The 22311-nt window shown below is 38.0% G+C and overlaps 1 protein-coding gene across 1 annotated transcript in view; it reads left to right on the plus strand.

Annotated features, from left to right (window-relative positions):
- The first annotated feature begins 1357 nt into the window (after positions 1-1357).
- The window catches only part of CERKL (ceramide kinase like), a 96104-nt gene continuing 75150 nt past the window's right edge, over positions 1358-22311 (plus strand). The window contains exon 1 of the mRNA XM_016164611.2: positions 1358-1705. Coding sequence (XP_016020097.1) covers positions 1474-1705 — 232 coding nt within the window. The 5' untranslated portion in view covers positions 1358-1473. The remainder of the gene's footprint in view (positions 1706-22311) is intronic.

Raw genomic sequence — 22311 nt, forward strand, 5'->3', positions numbered from 1 at the left:
TAGCTTAACTGGCACACAGGTGCTTTATGTCTGAAAGGGATTTGGCTAGGCCAACAGTTCCTCTCCCTGGTTTTTTGAAATCTGAGTTTGAGCAGAGAAACTTGGGACATCCCTGCTACTGTTAGCTCTCCTGACTTTGCATTGTGACCAGGGATGACGAGAGAATGAGAAGTGGCTGCCTAATTGATGTCACTGGTTAGGCATCAGCACACTGGAACTAGATTCACAATTCTATTAATTTAATTTCCTCTTTAACTCCCTCACAACTTTTTCTCATGACAATTATTCTGACTTTATGCAAAGCCTGCTGCACCCCCACTCTGCTGCTCTTCCCTGGCTGTTTCACCACCGTAAGTTGTCAGCTCCCTGTCATCACACGGCTTTCCTCAGCCTTGGCTGAACCTCGGAATCACCTGGGGATCTTTAGAAGTCCTAAAGTCTGGGTCCCATCGCCAGAGATTCTAATTTAATTGTCTTGAGTGTAACGTGGGGAATCTGGATTTTGAAAATCTGCCCAGGTAACTGATGTGCAGCCAGGTTTGAGAACCAGTGGCCTACAGGCTCTCCGCGTTTTCCAAATTAACAACCAGCTGATATCATGAAACTCAGCTTTCAGGAGAAAGTGAAGGATGATTGCCCTCACCGGGCTCTCTCCATTTCTAGGTATAACTACAGCTTTAGTCTTCTGAAGACCAAGGCCTGCTGCTTGAAATCTCTCTCTAGAGAGTGCCAGATCCAGGCAAAGAAAAGACTGCAGAGGTGTTACCTTGGGGGCATGGAGACACCTTCTTTTAATACCAAATTCGTCAGGTGAGAATTTGTCTATGCAAACCCGGGATTTATCTTTGAGTTCCTCTCAGGGCTTTGGGAAGAGCGCGCTTTCATTTTATACCAGCTGCATAAAGATTAGCTAATAATTGAGGGCACGAAAGCGTGGTTTTAAAGCACGACTTTTCTGGAGAGCCCACTTCAAGGACGTGCGAAAACAGAGGCTTGCCACTTAAAGTGTGTCCCGCGGACCAACAGCGTCGGTATCGCCTGAGAGCTTCTTGGAAATACAGTACTTTGGGCCTCATTCCAGACCTATTCAATAGGAATCTGCATTTTAAACGATGCGTTTTAACAGATATCCTGGAAGCGAATATGCAAGTCGAAGTTTGAGAAGCGTTGGTGGATTCAACTGCGGGTAATGCAATGCACTAAATTCCACTGAGCAGTGGAGACTAGGCGGAGGGGACAACTTCTCTCCTAGCACTGGGGTCGTTTGCCGTGAGGCTGGCGGGCTAAGGTGCTGGGCTGGGTCTGGCGGCCCCGCCTGCCCGCCCCGCCTCCCTCCTGGGTCTCCGCCGTGCGTGCGGTTGCTGTGGCAGCGCCGGTCGCAACTAAAGCCGTGGCTGCCGCGGCCTCTACCTCTTACTCCTCCTCCAAAGGTCTCCGTAGACCCCCGGCTCCGGCCCAGGCTGTGGCTCCGCCATGCCTCGGGGGAGGCGCGGCGGCCGGGTGAGCGCCCTGGAGGGCGGCGGGGAGGAAGAGGCGCCCCCGGCGGCGGCCGCCTCGGCGTTGTGGGCGGCCGGGCAGCAGCCGGAGGCCGCGGCAGAGCAGGTTCTGCTCCGGGGCATCTTTGAGATCGGGAGGAACAGCTGCGACGTGGCGCTGAGCGAGCGGGCCCTGCGCTGGCGGCCCATCCAGCCCGAGCGCCCCGCCGGTGAGTGCCCAGGTTCCGGCGCCTTCGCCTTCCCCGGCTTCCTACCTCTCCCCCGCCCCACACTCCCCACCGCCGCGCTGCCTCTCCTCCTTCCTAAGCTCCTCCTCCTCCCCCGCCGGCTACCGCTTCCCGAAGCCTCCGCCACCCCCACCCTCCTAGTTGGGGAGATCCCGAGCCGTCCGCAGGGGCCTCTGCGTCCCCGCCACCTCCCGCCCCGCTTGCGCCTGAGGGTGCATTCCCTGGGCCATCTTCACACAACTTCTGCTCTGCAGACGAAAGAATTGATCCCCAAAGGGATGTTTTTTGTTTTTTTCTGAACGCGGGAAAGCCACCTGATGCTCCCTTCCGACTTGGTGAAGTTTCACTTTACAAATTTCTGACGCTACATTGAAACTATAAACCTTTTACAGAATATACCGCCACGTGGGTTCCGAATCCAACTCTCATTTTGCTGACTTCTGAAAGTTTAATTGCAGTGCTGTGGAGTCTCTGGATTTTCTCATCCTTCACAACCCCCTTGCGGTTGTCTAGAACCAATCCTTATTCAGGCTCTGTTTAGAAACTTTTGATTTTTAATGTTGACTGTACAGTCGTCACCATGCTGTTCACTTGCATCTGACTTTTATTGGCTTAAAACTTTACTTAGAACGTGATACAAGCTGTACTTTACAATAGAAATATTTCAAGTCAGTCTAGACATGATTTAGGAGAAAACCTTGGATACAGTCTCTTGTAGCTAAATACAAACATAAAAAATTTAATAAAAAGCCTCCCTTTGTTGGAAAACAAGATACAATGTGTTATTTATATTGCAGAATTGAAAAATGACACTTTTCAAGTTTCTTGTACAACAGGCTAACCATGAAAGGTACTAGTCAGGGACCCGCCACTGGTTGTGAGTTTGAATTTCACAACTGTATCTGCTTTGATCACTCACTTAACTAAAACTACCTTTGACAGTAATGTAAATGTTTTCAGGTGTTTTGAAAACCAAGGTGGAATTTCAAACCTTTGAGTTAAAAGCTGGGGATATGGACAATTATTCTGTTTATTTTTTACGTCAGTTTAAATTTTGGAAATAAAGGTTTACAGTTAGTTTAGATTATAGCCTGCAAGAGCAGATTTAACCTACAACGAAGCTGAAATACAATAGAATTAAAATGAAACATTGTGTGATGAGATGCCATACACATTGATGTTGCAGTGCTGGTATGTAAAAAGGCAAAGAATGTCGTGAAAAAAGGTGTTTTATATTGAGCGGTGATTGAGGAAAGTAGGCTTAATTAGCATTACTGTCCTTAGCTTTTAAAAAGGCGTCTTGACAGTTATAACTCTAAACTTTGCAAATGTTGACACTTTAATTTGGCCCCCAAACCCTTTGATTTTCTTTTCCTTCATCTAGTTGTACCACTTTTTCTTTGTAACTAACACCTGATATGCAAACTGTGTTAGGCCTCTAAATTTGAAGTACAGAATCCTAGCACCTTAGTAAGTGCTTCTATTTATAGAAGAAATCAGGAGATGCTTTACTTAGTAAATTGAGTGGGAAAAGAAAAGGAGGTATTGGGAGATGTTTAAATGTGAGAAATATTGCATGGTTTTGAATTAATTTAGATGTGAGTGGTGAAAGACAAATAAAATTGATCTATCAAATGGAGGTAAAACTACATCAGGGTTTCTGAACTTGGGAGGACATGGTACAGGAAGGCGTAAATGAGAGTCCATGTCCACTGCAAGTTAGCCAGGAACTGGCTGTTTCAGGAAAGGGTGGGGGGCCACTGGCATTATTAGATCATACATATGAGATGTTCATAAGATCACTTAGTTTTAAACCTCATAGTGCCTTAGTAGTAGTTTTTTCTTTTTTCTTTTATAAACTATTTTTTAAGGGAGTTTTAGGTTCATAGCAAAATTGAGCAGAAGGTAGAGATTTCTCACGTACCCCTGTCCCTACACATGCACAGCCTCCCTTATTATCAACATTTCTCACCAGCACGGTGTAGTTCCAAGTGATGAATTTACGCTGACATATCATTATCACCTAAAGTCCATAGTTTACATTAGAGTTCACTCTTGGTGTATATTCTGTGGGTTTTGGCAAATTTATAATGGCATGTATATTAGGGTTCTTCAGAGAAACAGAACTGATAGAAGATAGATTTGAGATTTATTATGGGAATCAGAGACTTACGGGATTATGAAGGCTAAGATTTGCTACTGTGTGCCGTCTGTGAACTGGAGAACCATGAAAGCTGGTGGTATAATTCAGATTAAGTCTGAAGGCTGAGAACTGAGGGGAGCTGATTAACTCCCAGTCTGAGGCCAAAGGCCTGAGAACTAGGATGGGTGGGAGAGGGCACTAAAGTAAGGCCCAGCTTGAAAACGAGGAGCTCTGATGACTCAGGGCAGGAGAGGTGGGTGTTCCAGTGAAAAAAATGAGAATTTGCTCTTCTGCTTTTTTGTTCCATTTTGTTCAACAGATTGGATGATCCTGGTCCACAATGGTGAGGGCAGATCTTTACTCGGTCTACTGGTATAAATGCTAACACACTCAGAGATAATGTTTTACCAGGTATCTGGGCATCTCTTAGCCTAGCCAAGTTTACACATAAAATTAACCATCATAATGTATCCGCTATTATGATATCAGAGTAGTTTCATTGCTACTAAAAATCTCTGCGCTCTGCCTGTTCATTCTTCTCTCCTGGAAACCCCTGGCAACCACTGATCTTTTTTACTATCTCCACAGTTTTGCCTTTTCCAGAATGTTATACAGTTGGAATCATTCAGTATGTAGACCTTTCAGATTAGCTTGTTTTACTTAGTATGTATTTAAGGTTCCTTCATGTCCTTTCATGGCTTTTTAACTCATTTCTTTTTAGTGTTGCATAGTGTTCTGTTGTCTGTATGGACCACAGTTTTACCGATCTGTTCACCTACTGGAGGATATCTTGTTTGTTTTCACCTTTTGACAATTATTAAAAAAAAAAAGCTGCCGTGAACATCCATGTGCAGGTTTTTATGTGGACATACGTTTTCAGCTCCTTTGGGTAAATACCAAGGAGCATGATTGCTGGATTGAATGGTAAGAGTCTGTTTGGTTTTGTAAAAAATGGCCAACTGTCTTCCAAAGTGATTGTACCATTTTACATTCCCATCAGCAATGAAGGGGTTCGTGTTGCTCCACATTCTCTCCAGCATTCAGTGGTGTAAGCATTCTGGATTCTGGCCATGTTAATAGGTGTGTATGGTATTTTAATTTGCATTCCAACCTGCCGATATGTGGCGTGGAGCATATTTCCACATGCTTATTTGCCTTCTGTATATCTTCTTTGTGAGGCATCTGTTAATAATCTTTGGCCCATTTTGAATCAGGTTGTTTTCTTATTGTTGAGTTTTAAGAGTTCTTTGTATATTTTGGACAACAATCTATCAGATGAGTCTTTTGCAGATCTTTTCTCCCAGCCTTGATTGTTCTCACTAATGAAATAAAACATGATGTAATCTTACCCTATTTTTCCATCTTGAGTAATGAGCAAAGGCACTAATGTATTTTATGAGGGCTATCACTGCCAAAATAGTGACTAATTAATGTCTTGTTGGCAGAACAAATGAGTTTGATCATAGTGATTGTGGTTCTCTTTATTGGGTTCAGGGGTGACGTGGAATAATGGTGGTGTTTTCCTTCCCTATGGAAGTGAGGACTGTTAACAGCCTCTAAGTCAACATGGAAGGCACAAAAGTACCAGCACTTTTTTTGAAGGGGTGGGAGGAGGTCTTTTTATTTTTTTTGATGATAGAAATGTTTTCAGTTTAGTATATTAGATCTAGTCAATTGAGATATAAATTTGATTTCCAGTTATTACCTCAATTTAAATGTTTTGGTGCTAACCTAGTGCTAAAACATTACTAAGCACTATGAAAATGCAAAATGACGGCCTGTTCTTTGCCTTCAAGGAGATTTTATCTTTTGGGGAAGACATATAACTCTAAACTATGAGTCATGTAAGAATATGTCACCAGTCATTCATCAAACATTAAGCAACAAATATGTGCTTTGCGCAGTGATATAAAGATCAGTAATATGGGCCCTGCCTTTAAAATTTTCTGCATTCAGAGGAGGGAGACATCTATTCTTGACAGGAGTTTCTTCAGGGAAAATTAATCTTCTTGTATATTTAAGTCTTTACTTTCAAACAGAACTTGAATTGAATAGTAAAAAGCATTTCATGGGGGGTTAAGATGTTATGTTAGTTTACTAGGGCTATGCTGACAAATTATCACTAATTTGTCAGCTTAAAACAACAAATTCATTCTTTCACAGTTTTGGAGGCCAGAATTTGGAAATCAGAGTGTCAGCCAGGCCGTGTTTCTTCTGAAGGCTGTAGTGTAGGATAGAAATTTTCCTCAAGCCTTTCAGCTTCTGGTAGCTCCTGGAGTTCCTTGACTTGTAGCATTTTTCCAATCTTTAACTCTTACTTTACACGGCCTGCCTTTCTGTGTGTCCTCTCTTTAAATATAAGGACAAAGTCATTATTTAAGATCCACCCTAAATCCAGGATAATCTCATTTTGAGATCCTTAACATAATTACATCTTACATTTATGAATAAGGTCACATTCTTAGGTTCTAGGTGGACCTTAAATTTTTTGGAGGGGATACAGAGGGGCACTATTTAACTAAGTGTGTTGAGAATGGGAGAAAAATTCTAGATTGAGGAGTTAAATGAAGGCAGAAAATAGAATAGCGACTAGTAATCTGTTAAAGTGTAGTAGGAGGAGACTATTTAACAGGAAAGTAGAAGCCAGAATGGGGTGAAGCCTGAAGACAGGTAAAGAATTCAGGTTTTATTTAGTAGAAAGTATTAGGGATCCCTTCAGCCCCCACCTCCCTCCCCGCCTGGCTGGTTTTCTTCTTACATTTATTTAAAGCTGTGTCATCTGTCTCACAGTGTCTTTCTTTATCCAAGTCCTGCCATTGGTGATTGTCATTATCATAATTACTATCGAAGCTTCAGACTTCCTAGACCTCTTCCGTGTTAGTGACTTTCACCTTCATTCCACGTCATTTGCCTCCACTCATGGCCACAGCATCGATGTTTGTTGTCTCCCCTCATAACCAACCCCTTCCATTTTTTTCAGTCTCAGCTATAAGGTTTTCATTCACTTCTATAATTAGCCCACAACCATCCAAGACCTGGCTTTGTTCTTCTCTCTGCTAACATGGCTTGGGAGAAGGTTAGCAGTCACCTAATTGCCCAATCAAACGGACAAATTTCAGCTCTTATTTTTTGTATTTCTCCATTTGACTTTGCTCTCTTGGTTTCTGTGACACCACCAGAACCTAGTTGGTCTCCTGTGGGCATTTCTTTCTGTTTGCCTAATTTCAGTGTTCCCGAAGAATCTGGTCTGGGCTAACTGTGGCCACTCCTCCTCACATGCTCTGTGGGTCATATGGTCCACTGCTGTTCTCATTTACCCTTAGACTTACCATTCAAACTCTGTCTTTAGTAATGACCTCAAAGGCTTCCTGCAAACATGAACTTGGGAGTCCCATAAATTTAGTATGTTTACATAAAAAGCAACTTTTTCGCTCCTGGTCTTGTAGTCCCTATCACAGTTTGGAACTCACTAATCAGTCACAATCAGTTGTCAGAAAAATACTTAACTTTGCTTTTTAGGTGCGTGTAAGTGACGGTACAATGAATAGAACTTGAAGTTTGTTTATGGCTCATAGGATTGCATATATAAGTAGTAAACTTGCTGGCTTAATGCGTGAAAAGGCATTTAGGAGGTTATCTGGAATGTTATCTAAGCCAGGATTCAGATGGTAAGCCCAGACTCACTGTCTCTCCCTCACTACTAATTAACCACCAATCCTATCTGCTATATTTGCTACCTTCCTTCACTGTCCAGCTAATCGCTACCTAGCTCAGGCCATTATAATACTTTACCTGGCCTACTTCAGTACCTCCCTTGAGCCTGTGCTTAAATGTCACTTCAGTAAGGCTTTCCCCCATCACCTATGTAAAATTTCTTTCTCCTGCATACTTTGTTTCCCTTTACTGCCTTATATTCTTCTACGGCATGTATCTTCTAAGATACTACATAATGTTCACTGCATGTCTCCCCCATCTCACCTAAGAGTAAATAAATGGCACACTCATATTAAGATAACTTGATGAGAATTTTTTTAAGGTAGTATTTATAAAGGTGTAAGCAGGATGTAGAGATAGTGAAGTACTCTTGGGACTAGAAATAGAGGGGCAGGCGATTCCACCCTTAGGCTCACAAGGGAAAGGGATGCCTGAGCCTGCATTCAGACTATGTGGAGAGCAGGTCACTAGACAGGAGCTGTGACCTTTACCTCACCTGCCTGTTGGCATTGTTCTAAATCTCAGCCAAAGATAGACTTCTAGAAACTGTGCTTACCAAGTGGTAAGCTTTTATTTGAAATGTTAGATTGTAACAAAAGACATGTATTTTTATGGATCCCCAAAACAGAATCTGCTTACTGTACTGTGGGACAGAGTTACGTTTTTATCTGTTTCCCATAAAGGAAAACTAATGGGAAGAATTAGTAATGGGTAGGGTTAGACTATATTAAGCTTATATTTTTGTACATTTAAAAATGATCAATTTAGGGATCTCTTTGACAGGAATGCCAAATGCCCACAAGTCTGTCCCTTTCTGTCATTCTGTCTCTCTGATATCTCATACTGGGAACTTTATCATTTACGAGTGGAAAGCATCTCGAAGTACAAAAAGCACTATAGTAGGATCTTTTATAGGTTTCTTACAGACAGCTGTAATATATTCCTGTCTGTGGTGTAGGAAAGGTTTCAGGAGTGGGCACCAAAGGACCTGAGGTTTTGTCTCTGCAACCACAGGGGTGCGACTTTAAGCAAGTCATTTAACTCCTCTGAGTTAGTTTCCTCACCTGCAAAATAAAGCATTTGTATTACGTGATCTCTAAGAAACATCAACTCTGTGACGTTGCATTTGAAAGAAAATACCTGTTTTAATAGACTTTAAGTGTTAGGATAACTTAAGTCTGAGTAAGGTTTAATCAATGGGGTCAATCTTCTGGTGTGTGTGGATCAGTGTTGTATTTTACAGCAGGAACTTCACAGCACTAATGAATTTCTAATTAGAAGAACCCTATGAGAAATATGGGCCAAGCCCTTTGCTCTGGTTTCCTAACTGCAGGGCACAATGGTGAGAGAGGCGAGCCATCACTTCAGTACAGGTCTTTCTGTGGAGAGGAAGAAACTATTACCTGATAGAAAATTGTTGGTCAAGGCTAACTGTAAGCAGCTTTTTCATGGACAAAAGGACTAACTTATCCTTTCTTTATGCTATTTCATTTCCTATACCCTCTAATTAAATTTCAGAGCAAGGGTTTTATAATGTGTTGGCTTAGCATTAGAACATTGTTTTAAATACTTTTAAAAATCAAATCATGGTTTATCAGTCTCTATTTTTCATAGACTTAGTACCTCAGGTTACACAATTTTATGTTATGTTTTCTCAAAGTGTTATTCCTACCACAGCTCTGTGCTTAGCTGAATTAGAGCAGTAACTAGAAAATCTGAGAAAGCTGGGCTTAAAAAATAAGGTCTTGAAAGTGTTGCTTTTATAAAACAGTTAAAATGATTTCCTTGTTCTTTAAGTTTATATAAACATTTACTTGTTGGGAACTTAGCACTGTGAAAGGTAATGTGGAAAAATGTGAAAATGAGAAAAAAAAACCAACTTTAAAACAAGAGTTAGTGATTATGTGGGACTTAGCAGAGCTGAGTGCATTCTAAGTATTAATCTCCCTGAGCTGTTTGGGAACAGATGTATGTGAAACAGATCCCGTCTTCTGTTGTGTACATCCAAAGTGAGACATCTGTTGGTGGACCGTGTGGTCAGAATAATAGAAGCAGGGGTTAAACCCCAAAATGACCTATTACGTGAATTATTGAAGGACTAATTACTCAGTAAAATGTGATGCTTTGATTCATTATTCTATATATTAAAAAGAAAATCCTTAAAAAAATTGGTATGCTTCTCAGCTGTTAAATTTGAAGGAATTCTAAAAAGATGGTTGTGCAAAATCAAGCTTACCAAGTAACTGCATGTACCGTTTATGAAGTTTTTAAGTACTTTGACAGGTCTATTAACCCACTACATAAAGATTGTGTAAAGCTCATATTGTATATATGTTAGCTTTTTATTAAAGCAAATTGATCCATGCAGAAAAACAAATGTGGAGTGAATCTCTAAAGCATGACTGGTCAGTTAAACTTTCTATGATGATGGAATGATCTACGTCTGAATATCAGATACCATTGTCACCAGGCAGATGTGGCTTTCGAGCACCTGAAATGTAGCTAGTGTGACTGAGGAACTTCATTTTTAATTTAATTTAATTTAAATTTAAATTCAGTGGCCACATACAGCTGGTAGCGATTACAGCTAGTAGTGATTACAACTCTAACACATGGAGAGTCAAAAATGTTTATTCCCTTTAATATCTTTCTGTAGGAAGGTACAGTTTTCAAATAGTTAATCTCAATGTAGAACTGATTTGGTCCTACAGTCTGAGCTGCCAGTTTAAAGGTAAAGCAACAGAGTCCAGAGATGCCGAAGTGGCAAAACTCTAACATATTTTAAGTAAAAAAAAAAAAAAAAAAAAAAAAAATGCTTTTAATTGTTATTGCAGATTACTTGGCTTATAGTAAAGCTGAGTCTTATCTATAAAAATCCTGTATTGTTCTTCAAAGTCATTGTGATTTGTTATTTAAACTGAAATTTGGCAAATTTAATATCTCTTACTATAGGATTAGTAATTCAAAATAACTGTACTAACCTGTATACCCTGACCTTATGAAAGTCTGCATACTAATGTTCCTAAATATGCCACAACCATGTGGTACCATCTGAAGGCAAACACTTTTTAAAACTTATCTATTTTCGTTTTCCTTTTTATCTCACCCCTCTCCCATATGAGGTTCTTTGGGCTGGAACTGGCACAGAAATATCCTCATTGGAGTGGAGAATGGTACTTGTATTGAAGTCAAGGGATGTAGGGATGTACAAACTTAGAGTCAGATGGCCCAGATCAACCACCAAAGTTGGTCCAGTTAAGATTGTCCAAAGCAGGAGAACTGGAAGTAAATGGCCAGAGTCTAAACATGATTAAGTTAAAGAATCAAAGAGCCAGGGCAGTAGATACAGAGCTCAACAGTTAGGGTGGCTATGCAGGAGGATGCTATTGCTATTGTGCCCTATGTAATTTGGGAAAGTGGACTATTTTTGTTTAAAAAGCTAGGGATGTAGTTGATATAGTTTATTGTGATCTTATAGCTTATCCTGCCTAGCCTATTACTTGACCAGGTTATTAGATTACATTTCAAATATTGACAAACCTACAATTGTCATCAAAGGCCTCAACACGAGCCTCTCTAAGTACCTCCATATGCCTGTATTCCTGCCCAAGTTTTACAAATACTGTGCCAATGATGGGGGTAGTATATGCTGAGCAAGTAAGTTTTGGTAGTATGTATGTGGAAGCGTGTATGCCCACGAAAAGGAAAGGAACTCAGTAGCAATGGTTCTTAATCTCTTATATTTTCCAAAATTAGTATATGATGAGGGGAGATGGAAAAGAAAAGAGGGTGGGAGGGAAATGGAGTTGGAAGGAAATTCAATCTTGCATTAACTTTTGGCATGCAAACTAGAAGTTGAGGACCCTTAGTGTAGTGGATGACTGAGTTCAGAGGCAGAGGTATGCATACAAAAACAAAATTGGTATAATACTATGGACTTATGGTAAGCCTAAGGATAAGTCTAGCTAGCATCAGAACATTCCTATGTACATTCTAAGATTTTCATCAGAAACTGTGGTCTGGAAACTACCTTGGCTGCTACACAACAGTGTCCAGTGTTTGACTGAAAATAATGAACATATTTTGCTGTTTACTCTACCAGATCCTGTGCTAAGTATCTTGTTTAATCTTCCCAACAAGACTATGTAGTCTAGATAGGATTTTTATCCCTAGGGCCCAGAGATGTTAAATAACTTGCCCAAGGTCATGTTAATAATGGAGTTGCTGGGATTCAAAGCCAAGCAGTCTGACCCCAGGGCCCACACTGTACCCATTAAGTTATGCTGCTTCCTCAATCAAGCAAGAAAGAATTACCCCTAATGCCTTCAGGAGTCTGTCTGATGTCTAAGTTAGTGATAGTGTAGCATCATGGTCCAAACCAAAATTTTAAAAAAACAGACAAAAAAACCCTTTTAATATAATAATGTCATCTGGCTTTTTTCAGGCCTTTAAGACAGTTCCACCATAGAGAGCATATTCCATTTCTCTTGACATTTTCATTTTATGAGTAAATGACCAAAATGGGATAGAGAAATGAATTTTTAAAGTTTTTTTTAACCCAATATTTATTATGAGAACATAATATTCCATGTTCTATGTAACAGTTTTTGAGTTTAAATAGTTTTCAGGCCAGTCTTGTTTCATCTCTACCCTGCCCATTTCCCTTCGTTCCCTGGAATGTTTGGAAGCAATTCCTAGATGACATATAATTGTATCTGTAAACATCTCAGCATGTATCTCTAGGAGATAAGGATTTAAAAAAATATACTATACAATATAATAACAATACCACTATTCCAATTTAAAATAACCTCTCCTTAAATATCCAGTCCATGTTCATACGCCTCTGATTATTTCTCTTTTCCTCTCTCTCTCTTTTTTTTTTTTTAAATATAAATCAACATTTTAATAAGGTCTATATTGCAGTTGGTTACTGTGTCTTTTATATCTTCTAATGCAGTTTCCTATTTTTTTCCCTTTGCGATTTATTTTCTGAACAAACTGGGTTGTCTGGCCTGCAGTTTCCCATAGAAATATGAAAGGTTTGTGGGGGGGGGTGCAGATGTCTGGGAAAGATAAAAAGGGGAGGAAGCACAATCAGAGGGAATAACCTTCAGATTGTGTCGCCAATATGACACCTGTAAAGGGGAGGTGAGGCAGGTGGGAAAGGAGAGCCTCAAACAATGATGCATGCCTAATAAAGTCTTTGCTGATCTGTGCTGAGAGTTTGGGAGAAAAAAATGCCCGTTAGAAGTCTTGCCTTGGGTGGAAATGGCTAAATCTCAGCTGTGTTCAGTCATGGACCAGGGTGTGCCTGGGAAGAGTATAACCTCAGCTCTGATCAGAGTTGAGGTGAATTCTGAAGGCACTAACAGCTGGAGGCTGTCTGCTAACTTCCTTGCAGTGGAAAGGCAAGTTCCTCCTCAAAGGAGATCATAGCAGCCACAGTGGCCAGGGGGTTTTATTATATCATTGTTGTGAACTGAGGTATTTACACATGTTAAATGTACTATGTGATGACAGCAATGACTATTTTTACTAATTCTCAGATTGTCCCAATTCGAGATTTTTTGAGAAACGGGAATTGCTTCAAATTGACTTCTGAGTCCTTTTGACATTCCCTCAGCCATCTCTGATACCTTTCTTGTTTTCTGGAATGGCAAGATATTCCAGGCTCATCTAGGACATTTCATGCCTCAGACATTAACACTATCATGTCATTAAGGAAGCCTGCTTCCTTTTATTGGATGGTAGTATTTAGAAACTACAATTTGAGCACTATGCTAATACTATCTTGATATGGTCCTATATTCTAGGCTTTTTAGAAAACAGCTAGGAAGTATGTATTTTTTTTTTTTCCTAAAGAGAAAATGCATCATGAAATTATGCCGATACTTCTAGTTCAGGTCCAAGACTAAAAGGTTTTTACTCATCCTTCTCCTAACCTTAAGATACCTAACTGCCACAATATCATTCATTTGCTTTATTCTGCAATATGTGTATATCAAAGAAGAACAATACCAGAGCTACCATCAATAATATAGTTACTTAAGGCCATTCTGTAATTTTTTGTTGTTGTTACTCTTAGAGTACATATAAATTGGAATATATGCTATGTGTAGTCAAATACTGTGTTTTAAAGATACTTGGAATTATTCCTATTTGTGATATCGTACCCCCATTCTATGTACAGAATTGTTTATTTCATTTTAGTTTTGATTTTGGGACATAGCTTTTTTAAAATATAATTTTGTTTAGTGATAATGAAAAATACATGGTTCCAGAGTCAAATTTACTAAACAAGCTACATTCTGAGAAATATAACTCTTATCTGCGTCCCTTCTACTAAATTCTTTTTTTTTTCCCCAGAGTATTTTTGAAATAGATGCCTAGAGGGGTTGTTGACTCAATAAATGCCTGCATAATTTTTTCATAGACTGTTTTTTAGAGCAATTTCGGTTCACAGAAAAATTGAGCAGACGGTATAGAGATTTCCCATCCCCTCCCCCTGTCTGTTTACATAATTTTGTTTAATATTTCCAAATCCCCTCAAAAGAATTGTGCTGTTTTGCTTTTCTATCATCATAGTATGAAGGCACCTGTTTTGGTGAAGTTTCTCCAAGAGTGTATTGTCAAACTTTTTTTTTTTTTAACCAATCTGATAGAAGAGAAATGGTATCTCAGCATAGTTTTAATTTGTGTTTTTCTAATGTTTTTAGCTTGTCACTCCTCATATTAGGGAGCACCTGTTATGTGCTGGGGTCTCTGAAATGTTCCAAGGATGTATAATCAATTTGACACAATTTCTGTGTCAAAGTATTCATAATCAGCAGGAGACTTGGCAAAATAACTAGGTGATCTATTTTATGTGCAATTGAGGTATTACCGGGCATTATAAATGACCCTGGAAATGTAGCTAAAGGAGAAAAACATTTTGTTGAGTGGGCAGAGGGGGAGGTCAGGGAAAGCTACTGAGGGGTGTGAAGGTAAACTTGATTGTGGGCCTTGAGGCATGATTAGGAGTTGGAGCACAAAAGGAGTAAGGAAATAATCCTAGGAAAATAATATTTTAGAAAAATAATCTCAGAGGATGCTTTGACCTATTTGGAAAATAAGACCATAGTTTGTGGACAGACTGTACATTAATCGGGGGAGATGCCAGTGCTTTGTGATAGTTGGTAAACAGTCTTAAATATCATACTAGGAAGTTGGTGTCTTAAATATCATACTAGGAAGTTGAGAGTCAAGTAAGGGGTGGCACAGGCCGAGTGTCAGGGGATAGCAAGTTTTTGTTTCTCAAGATAAGTTAGTTTGGGCTTTAGAAAGGTAACCATGGGGGCATGATGGATTATAAATGGGCTTCTCAATGTGGTGGCCAGTATATCAGAAGTTCCAGGAGGCAGGAGCAGAGAGAATGGAGAGATGAGGCTGGATGAAGGAATATGGTCAAAGATAGAATTTGGAGGATGTGGCGCTTGAGAGAAAGGGAAGAAACAATGATGATACTGAGATTTTTAGGTTGGGCAATTGAATGGATAGTGGACAGTTCTAAAATTCACATCAGCAAAATGAGAAGCATATTACTTGAAATGTACTCTACCAAGCACCATTTTTGCCATTGACTAGCAAATGTCCAAACAGAAGGGAAATTGAGAGGTTGAAAAATGCATAAGCTAGAGAAATAGCTCCTGAAGGACTGTAAGCTGAACCCTATCAAGCTGAAGATGTGTTTTTTCCACGAGCCTCAGGCTCTCTCCTTCTGTGGCCTGTCTCTTATTAGATTGAAGCCACTTAAAAAAAATGTTAAAACTATTTTCAGAAAACATTCATTAAATATTGGTAAGTAAACTTATCTTTGTACAGCCATAATATTTAGGTATTGAAATATAGAAAGTCAGTGAAATAATTTAAGTATGTCAATTATAATTTTATATGTAGAAAAAATTGTTTATATATGATTTTGAACTCCAAAAAAGTTCAATTACTGTATAAAACCTAATTTTGTCTAATCCAAATAAGTTTTCCAATTAAACTTTTAAGTTTACTAAAGGTTACAAACAAATAATTCAAAATACTTTCTAGTATCCATCTGTGCAGAAAGAATAAGATCAATAATATTGAGCAGCTGTTAGCATGTATTGGTTTCCTTATAGTTTTGGTCTGTTTTCATGTATTGAAAGTGTAAAGAGAAGGTAGTGTATGTTTTGTTGTGGTTTTCGTTATACAGATGAGAACTTATTATAATTAAAGCCTGAGTGGATGTAATGCATTCATAGCCCACTTATTTTAGTTATTTCATTTAAATACTTAAGCAAATATTGTGGATACATTTCTTTTGTTATGGAATTTGATTTTTAATAAGCTCCTATTTTCAAAATAGAAATAATTTTTTTTCTGAAACTCATATTTCCATTTCTTAGAATTAGACTTTTAATATTTGAGGAAAATATGTGTTGGTATCCTAACTTCTGAATGAAAGACAGATCTGTCACTTTCCCAGTTGTTTGAATGTTTTACACTGGGACCAAACCTTTTTTTTTATTGGACTTCATGCCATGGAAACATCATGTGGGTGAACCTAATTTTACTCACATCTTCTCGGTACTTGACTACTTTGTTAGGTGAATGCCAGACTCATCTTGGATCTAGTTCTTTTGCATGAAAAAAATATGTGCCTTGAAATTCTAATTGGTCTCTGAAATTAAACTTTTCTAGAGTATAAAATTAAGTACCAGCAATTACTTTGGAAAGCTATGAAATGCCTTTTGGCTTTGATTTTTCAAAGACCTTTAGTCAGTATATTTAACATTCGTTGTGTATATCATATGGTTTGGTGGGGGTGATATGATTAGTTCCAAAGAAATATTCTAGGAGATCTCAGACTTCCGAGGTCAAAGCCGATAGTACACTTATTAAATTATGTACTGCTTTATTTTAAAATAATGATTCAGTAGTCGCCTATTGCTTAACTACTGAGTATAGGACACCAGGTTGAAGCCATCAATTTTGAAGTGAAGAATTCTTATTCACATACTAAACTAACCAAGTATTAATTTTGAAAACAGCTATCTTCACCCTTATTTTGGGGGAGATTGAAGAAATAGGAAATCAGAAAACCTACCCTTGAGGTCCCTATAAAAACTTTAGTATTCTTATTGGTTAATATTCTGCCTTCTAAGAGTCTCAGTAAAATCAGTTAAATACAAACTCTGAAAATCGAACATACTATCATGTTTGATTTACAGTTAGACAGTATGCCCTGTATACACTCTCCTAATATTATTTTTTCACCTTAATGGAAGCACTGGTCATAATTGCTGCCACTGATGCTCTTTTGTCTGCACATACTGTTGCAACATAATCTATTGTGCATTTGATATGGATATTACCATATTGCCATAAGGAGCTGCTATTATTTTAGGCACCAACTGATTTCATGATAGTGTCACATTTCTTAAACATATGCTTATGTTTTTGTACAAATGACCCCAAGAAACATCTGCTAGTTTTGTGGTGGTATCTACTGTTTCTTTTTTAGAATTTGACCTGCTGTCACTTTTTAATGTGAATCTATGGTATTTCATTAGAGGAGGCTCACGTTCTGATATTTACACTTTGATATTAACATTTTGTGTCAGCTTTATGGAATAATTCAGACAAATTAAAGCTGCCTATGCACATTTTTAAAAAAATATCTTATAATTGTGGTTTATATTTTTTAGTCATTGACACTTTAAAATAAAAAATTGCCCTTTTAATGGATCCTTTAGGATCCAAAATGTTATGTCTAAGTTTGTTTCTGAATGGTTCAGAAATTACTCTTTGAATTTTACTAAAGTATATTTGGTCAGTTCATATCCTGTGCTAATTGCTAATCTTCTTAGTATCTTCAATGGGTATGTAAGGGCAAACAAAGGAAAACGAGTGAAATTCCTATAAAGTTGTGAAATCTTTGCTCAAGGAGACTGAAAAAACTTCTAGAGAACATAAGCCAAATGATACAGGCGGGATTCCCTTCTTTTACTTGCTTTGGTATGACCTTGACTAAGAAGCAATGATCACAGATTTCCATTGTCTAGCATTTTCTTTTTTGCTTTCCTCTATTTTAAAGACATAGCTATTCAAAATGAAGCAATATGATGGTACATTTATCACACTTAAACCTGAAACATCAATAAAATGAAAACAAAACTTTCTTTGAATAGCAATATTTGTCTACGTTTTCCAATGGAAAATGTATAGATTCTTTCCAACTCCTTTAATTTTAGAGGACATTACCTATATTACCTGTGTAATTTTAGAGGACATTACACAGTTAGTACCAAATCTAAACCCAATAAAATAAATATACATAAGAGCTATAGTCCTTAATCACAGAATATATCTGTGTTAATATAACTGGGACATCTTTTATTTTCACCTCATCTCCTTTCTAGGCATCAGCTGTTGGACTCCTTCAGTCTCTGAGCATGTCGTCATTTACATCTCTGTGCTCAGTCTCCCTTGCTGCTCTTAGTCTCTTTCTGTCCCTTGGGTGACTGATGTCATTAAGACAACCTTCTGCCTACTGCTTGTCATCCCTTGCCAGTTACCTTAGGGTGCTGGATATGCTGTGGTTCAGCATTGGCCTCGGTGAGGTATGTGCGCCTCAATTCTGTGAGGGGTGACAGGATTACTGAAAATTTTATTTTCAGTGATAAAACCCAAGCAAAGCTGTGTTGAGTACTAAGTAGCTTTCCTTTAGGCCTGAAATAGGAGAGCCAGGGGGCTCAGTGTCCCTTGAGAAAGAAGGATTTCCCTCAGCCTTCTGGGCCCAATATTCAATCATTTAAGTGGGCTAGTTGCTGGACCCAAAGGGAAATGTAATTCCCTCCTATTGTGATTTAGTTTCTCCCTCTGTGTGTGATGGGAGTGAGACCAGCTAAGGGAAGTCCCTGATGATTTTTCTGGCCTCTCTTAGAGCAGGCCATGTACTTTCAGTCGTAGCTTCCTGCCTTATTCAAGGCACTAGGCAAACCGGAGGGATGGGAGGAAGATGTTCATAAAAAAGGGTTGTCAGGTACTGGGAGTCTTATTTGAAGTTTAAAGACTATTTAGCAATTTTCACTTTAATACTACTACTTGCACTTTTTGTTGTTCTTAGTACAGGGAATATAGTACTATCATGGTGAGGTGGAGGTGGGGAACAGAATGAAATGTAGTCCATTAACATTACATGGTGCCCAGTATGATGTCATGAACAGGTGGGCCCATAATTGTTTACTTGATGCTCTTTTAAAGAAGTCAATTATATCATGAAGAATAGCGAAATTAATTTGTTGAAGCATTCTTTAGGAAATCCTTGTATGCATGTTCACTAGGGAAACATGGGGTTTCTCTCTTAAAGGACAAGGCTTTGTTTTGTTTTTAATAAGACACACTCTTTGTAATTAAAACAAAATCCCAGTGTTAAAGGATTACCGTTTTAAATAACTGGATTTCTTTCCTTTGTTTTCCTGATCCCTATATATGAGAATAAATCTAATGGTGTCTTAGGATAATATATATCTCCAGATTAAATAGTTCTCTTAAACACTGAATTTTAATAAGGCCCCTCAAAGTTTATTGATGATGACATAGAAAATCATGTAAGGTCAGGAACTTATTTTAGATATGGGAAAAGCAAAAATACAGAAATAGGTTAAGAATAACAGAAGCTGTAGAAACATTCTTTTTAAATGGTGTATTCATCTTTGCAATAAATTATTCAAAATATAAATTCATTATTTGCATTATTTTATTTGACCTTGCCCTCAAATACTAAATTTAGTACTACATATTATTTCAGGTAAATGCTTTCCTGAAATGATATTTTAATGACCAAAGATAATTTACCTTAAAAATTGTTAGGGTTAAAATGATATAGGGAAAAAGCAAATGTAATTATCTAGTACTATTGTTATTTGGGGGGAAAATCTCCAGAATAAGCTCTTTTTTGTTCGCTTCTCCATTTGGTCTTTATACCCCATGGCTCTCTTCTGAGGCTCTTAAATCATGTGTGAGCCTGGCAGAGGACAAGCATTAGGGTGAGTGGTAAGGAGTGTTTAGCTTGTAGCGAAGTTTTTCTTATGGGACCACTTTAAAACTATTCCTTCAGAGCTTCCAGGGAAGAGACTGTGTTAGGAGCAACATTAACAGTGGCAGGAGGAGTAAGGTGTAGAGGTGGATATCAGGGCTGTTTTTCTAGTTGGTCACTTCTGGGCTTTGACGAACCTTTTCAGACTGATTTGTCTACTTAATCCTGGGTCAGTCTTGACCCTTAACTTTCCAAGTGTAGCTGTGCTGGGTCCTCCTGTGTTTGGAAGCTCAAGGAAGCACTGGTTCTGATTCCAGTAGGGACTTTTAAAGAACCAGTGGAACAAAAATAACAAGGACTTTTGAGAGATTCTCTGTTTAACCCTGCAGAAAAGCAACATGAGAAATATTGTAAGTAATATTTTCAGTTCTTACTCAAGTTTCTCAGTTAACCTTCATCTGTTCTCTCTGGTCCTGATTGCATCCCTGTTTTGATTAATTCCCACCTGAAATAATTGTGTCCTCCCAATATAACTCTAGCATTCTAATTAATAGTAAACTACGCAGTTATTTAAAGTTTTTCCTTTTTTGGTGTTAATTATTCTTTAGTGTTCACATTTGAAAATGCTGGCATAGAAGGGGCAAACAAGGTAGATGGTCAGTTTCTCTGTTTGCCTTATTTGCTTGATATGGTGATAAGACAAAATATCACCCAGTGTGGAAAATTCAGAGATTCTAAAGAAGAAATTAGAACCCAGGACAAGTTAAGGAAGAATGGTGTACTAGTCTGCCAGGGCCATCATAACAAAACACCACAGACTGAGTGGCTTAAAAAGCAGAAATATACTTTTTTTCCCATGGTTTTGGATTCTGGAAGACCAAGATCAAGGTGCTCTCAGTTAGTTTCTGGTGAGGTCACTTTTCCTTAGCTTGTGGAAGGCCAGTTTCTCCCTGTGCCCTCACATGGCTTTTCCTCTGGGCATACAAGGAGAGAGAGACATCTCTGGTGTTTCTTTTATTATAAGAACACCAGTCCTGTTGGATTAAGGCACCATCCTTATGACCTAATTTAACCTTAATTACTCCTTGCAGGCCCTATCTCCAAAACAGTCACATTGGGGGTTAGGGTTTCAATATTTAGATTTTAGGGAGACACAATTCAGTCCATAATAGATGGATTTACTTTAGTACTCCTTGGCTAAATCTTTTCCAAGCCCAAAGAAGGGTAACAATGAGGTAAGGAGTTCTGTTTGATTCTTTTTTATATTAATATAATGATTAATATATGGTTGTTTACTTTCAAATTATATATAACTAAGAAATAAGAATTGTTAGGAGAATCAAGTGAACTAAAACATATTAATATTGTTTGGAAAGATGGGCTATTTTTTACATTTTTAAGTAGGTTTCCTTAAATCTAAATCTTTGTGAACTTGAGTAATCTACTCAGTCTAAATGAAATCCAAACAGCAATCTTTTAGTTATATAACAGCAGCAATAGCAGCTCTGAAATATTGTGAAGTACATTCGAATATCCCTAACACTGTCATGAGTTGGCTTGTCCCTCTAAAGTATTCCGAAAGTGTGATGAACTCAGCTTCAGTTTTTTTGTCTATGATTACTAATCTTTGGTAAGCGATGGCCATGTCTGATGTTTTCCCCATTTATTAAGGGATTATTTCAGGTTTTGGTACTGAAATCAGTGTTCAGTTATCTCTGTATCTTTCTGGTATATCTTGCCAATAAATAATTATCTTGAATATTGGGAAGGACTATCAGATTGTTGGACAACCTTAAAAGGCCATGCAGATAAGTGATTTGAGTCAATATTGCTATTGCTGTGCTTTTTTTCAAGTCGGAACAATGCGCTTTTGCAATGCAATCAAAATACTGACCTACATTTAAGAGTACAATACTGTCCTATCTGTTATATAAATCCACTATGCTATTAAAGGGTGAAATACAGAAAAGAAGTCACCGATATTTTCTCTGATTATAGGTTGCTTTTGTTAGATTTTCTGCTTCTGAAAGATAACTGAAGTAGAAAATTTACAAGAGTCCTATATGAAATCATAGTAAGATAATTCTCAGGAATATCAAATAATGATACTGAAAAATGATATAATAACTGTTAAAATTTACCTAAATAAGGTGTGAAATAAGTTAATTCTGTCTGGAAATATTTAAATTAGAATTAGCTTTTTCTTTTGATGAATACTACTTAAAAGAAATTCTTCCAAGTATTTAAGCTTTTACTACTGAAGTAGACGTAGACTTGTGTTCTTAACCTTGTTTTGGTAAGGCTCTGAACATGCAAGGCAACAGATGTTATACCCAGCATAATTATATGTATCCTGGAAACACATCTTTATAGAGTGGGATTGGTTCTTGGGAAAACAAAAATTTGGCAAACAAAGGGCATTAAATTGCTGATCTCAGCAATAATTACCTGGAGTAGATTATTATAATCTTGTGTAGGTGGTAACTGCATGCATGTATAGGAAAAATAATGTAATTATTTTTAAAAATATTGTAATTGAAAGGAAAATGAATTTATGTATACTTTAGGTCATCTATCCTCTTGAAAAGCAGAAAAGGCCTTTAATTTTGCTTTTTTGGGAAGTTCTTTCAACAGCTTTTTGGAAAATGTGTCCAGAATTCCAGACCCTAATATATT

Source organism: Rousettus aegyptiacus, unplaced genomic scaffold (assembly GCF_014176215.1).
Source record: "Rousettus aegyptiacus isolate mRouAeg1 unplaced genomic scaffold, mRouAeg1.p scaffold_m13_p_2, whole genome shotgun sequence".
Lineage (NCBI taxonomy): Eukaryota > Metazoa > Chordata > Mammalia > Chiroptera > Pteropodidae > Rousettus > Rousettus aegyptiacus.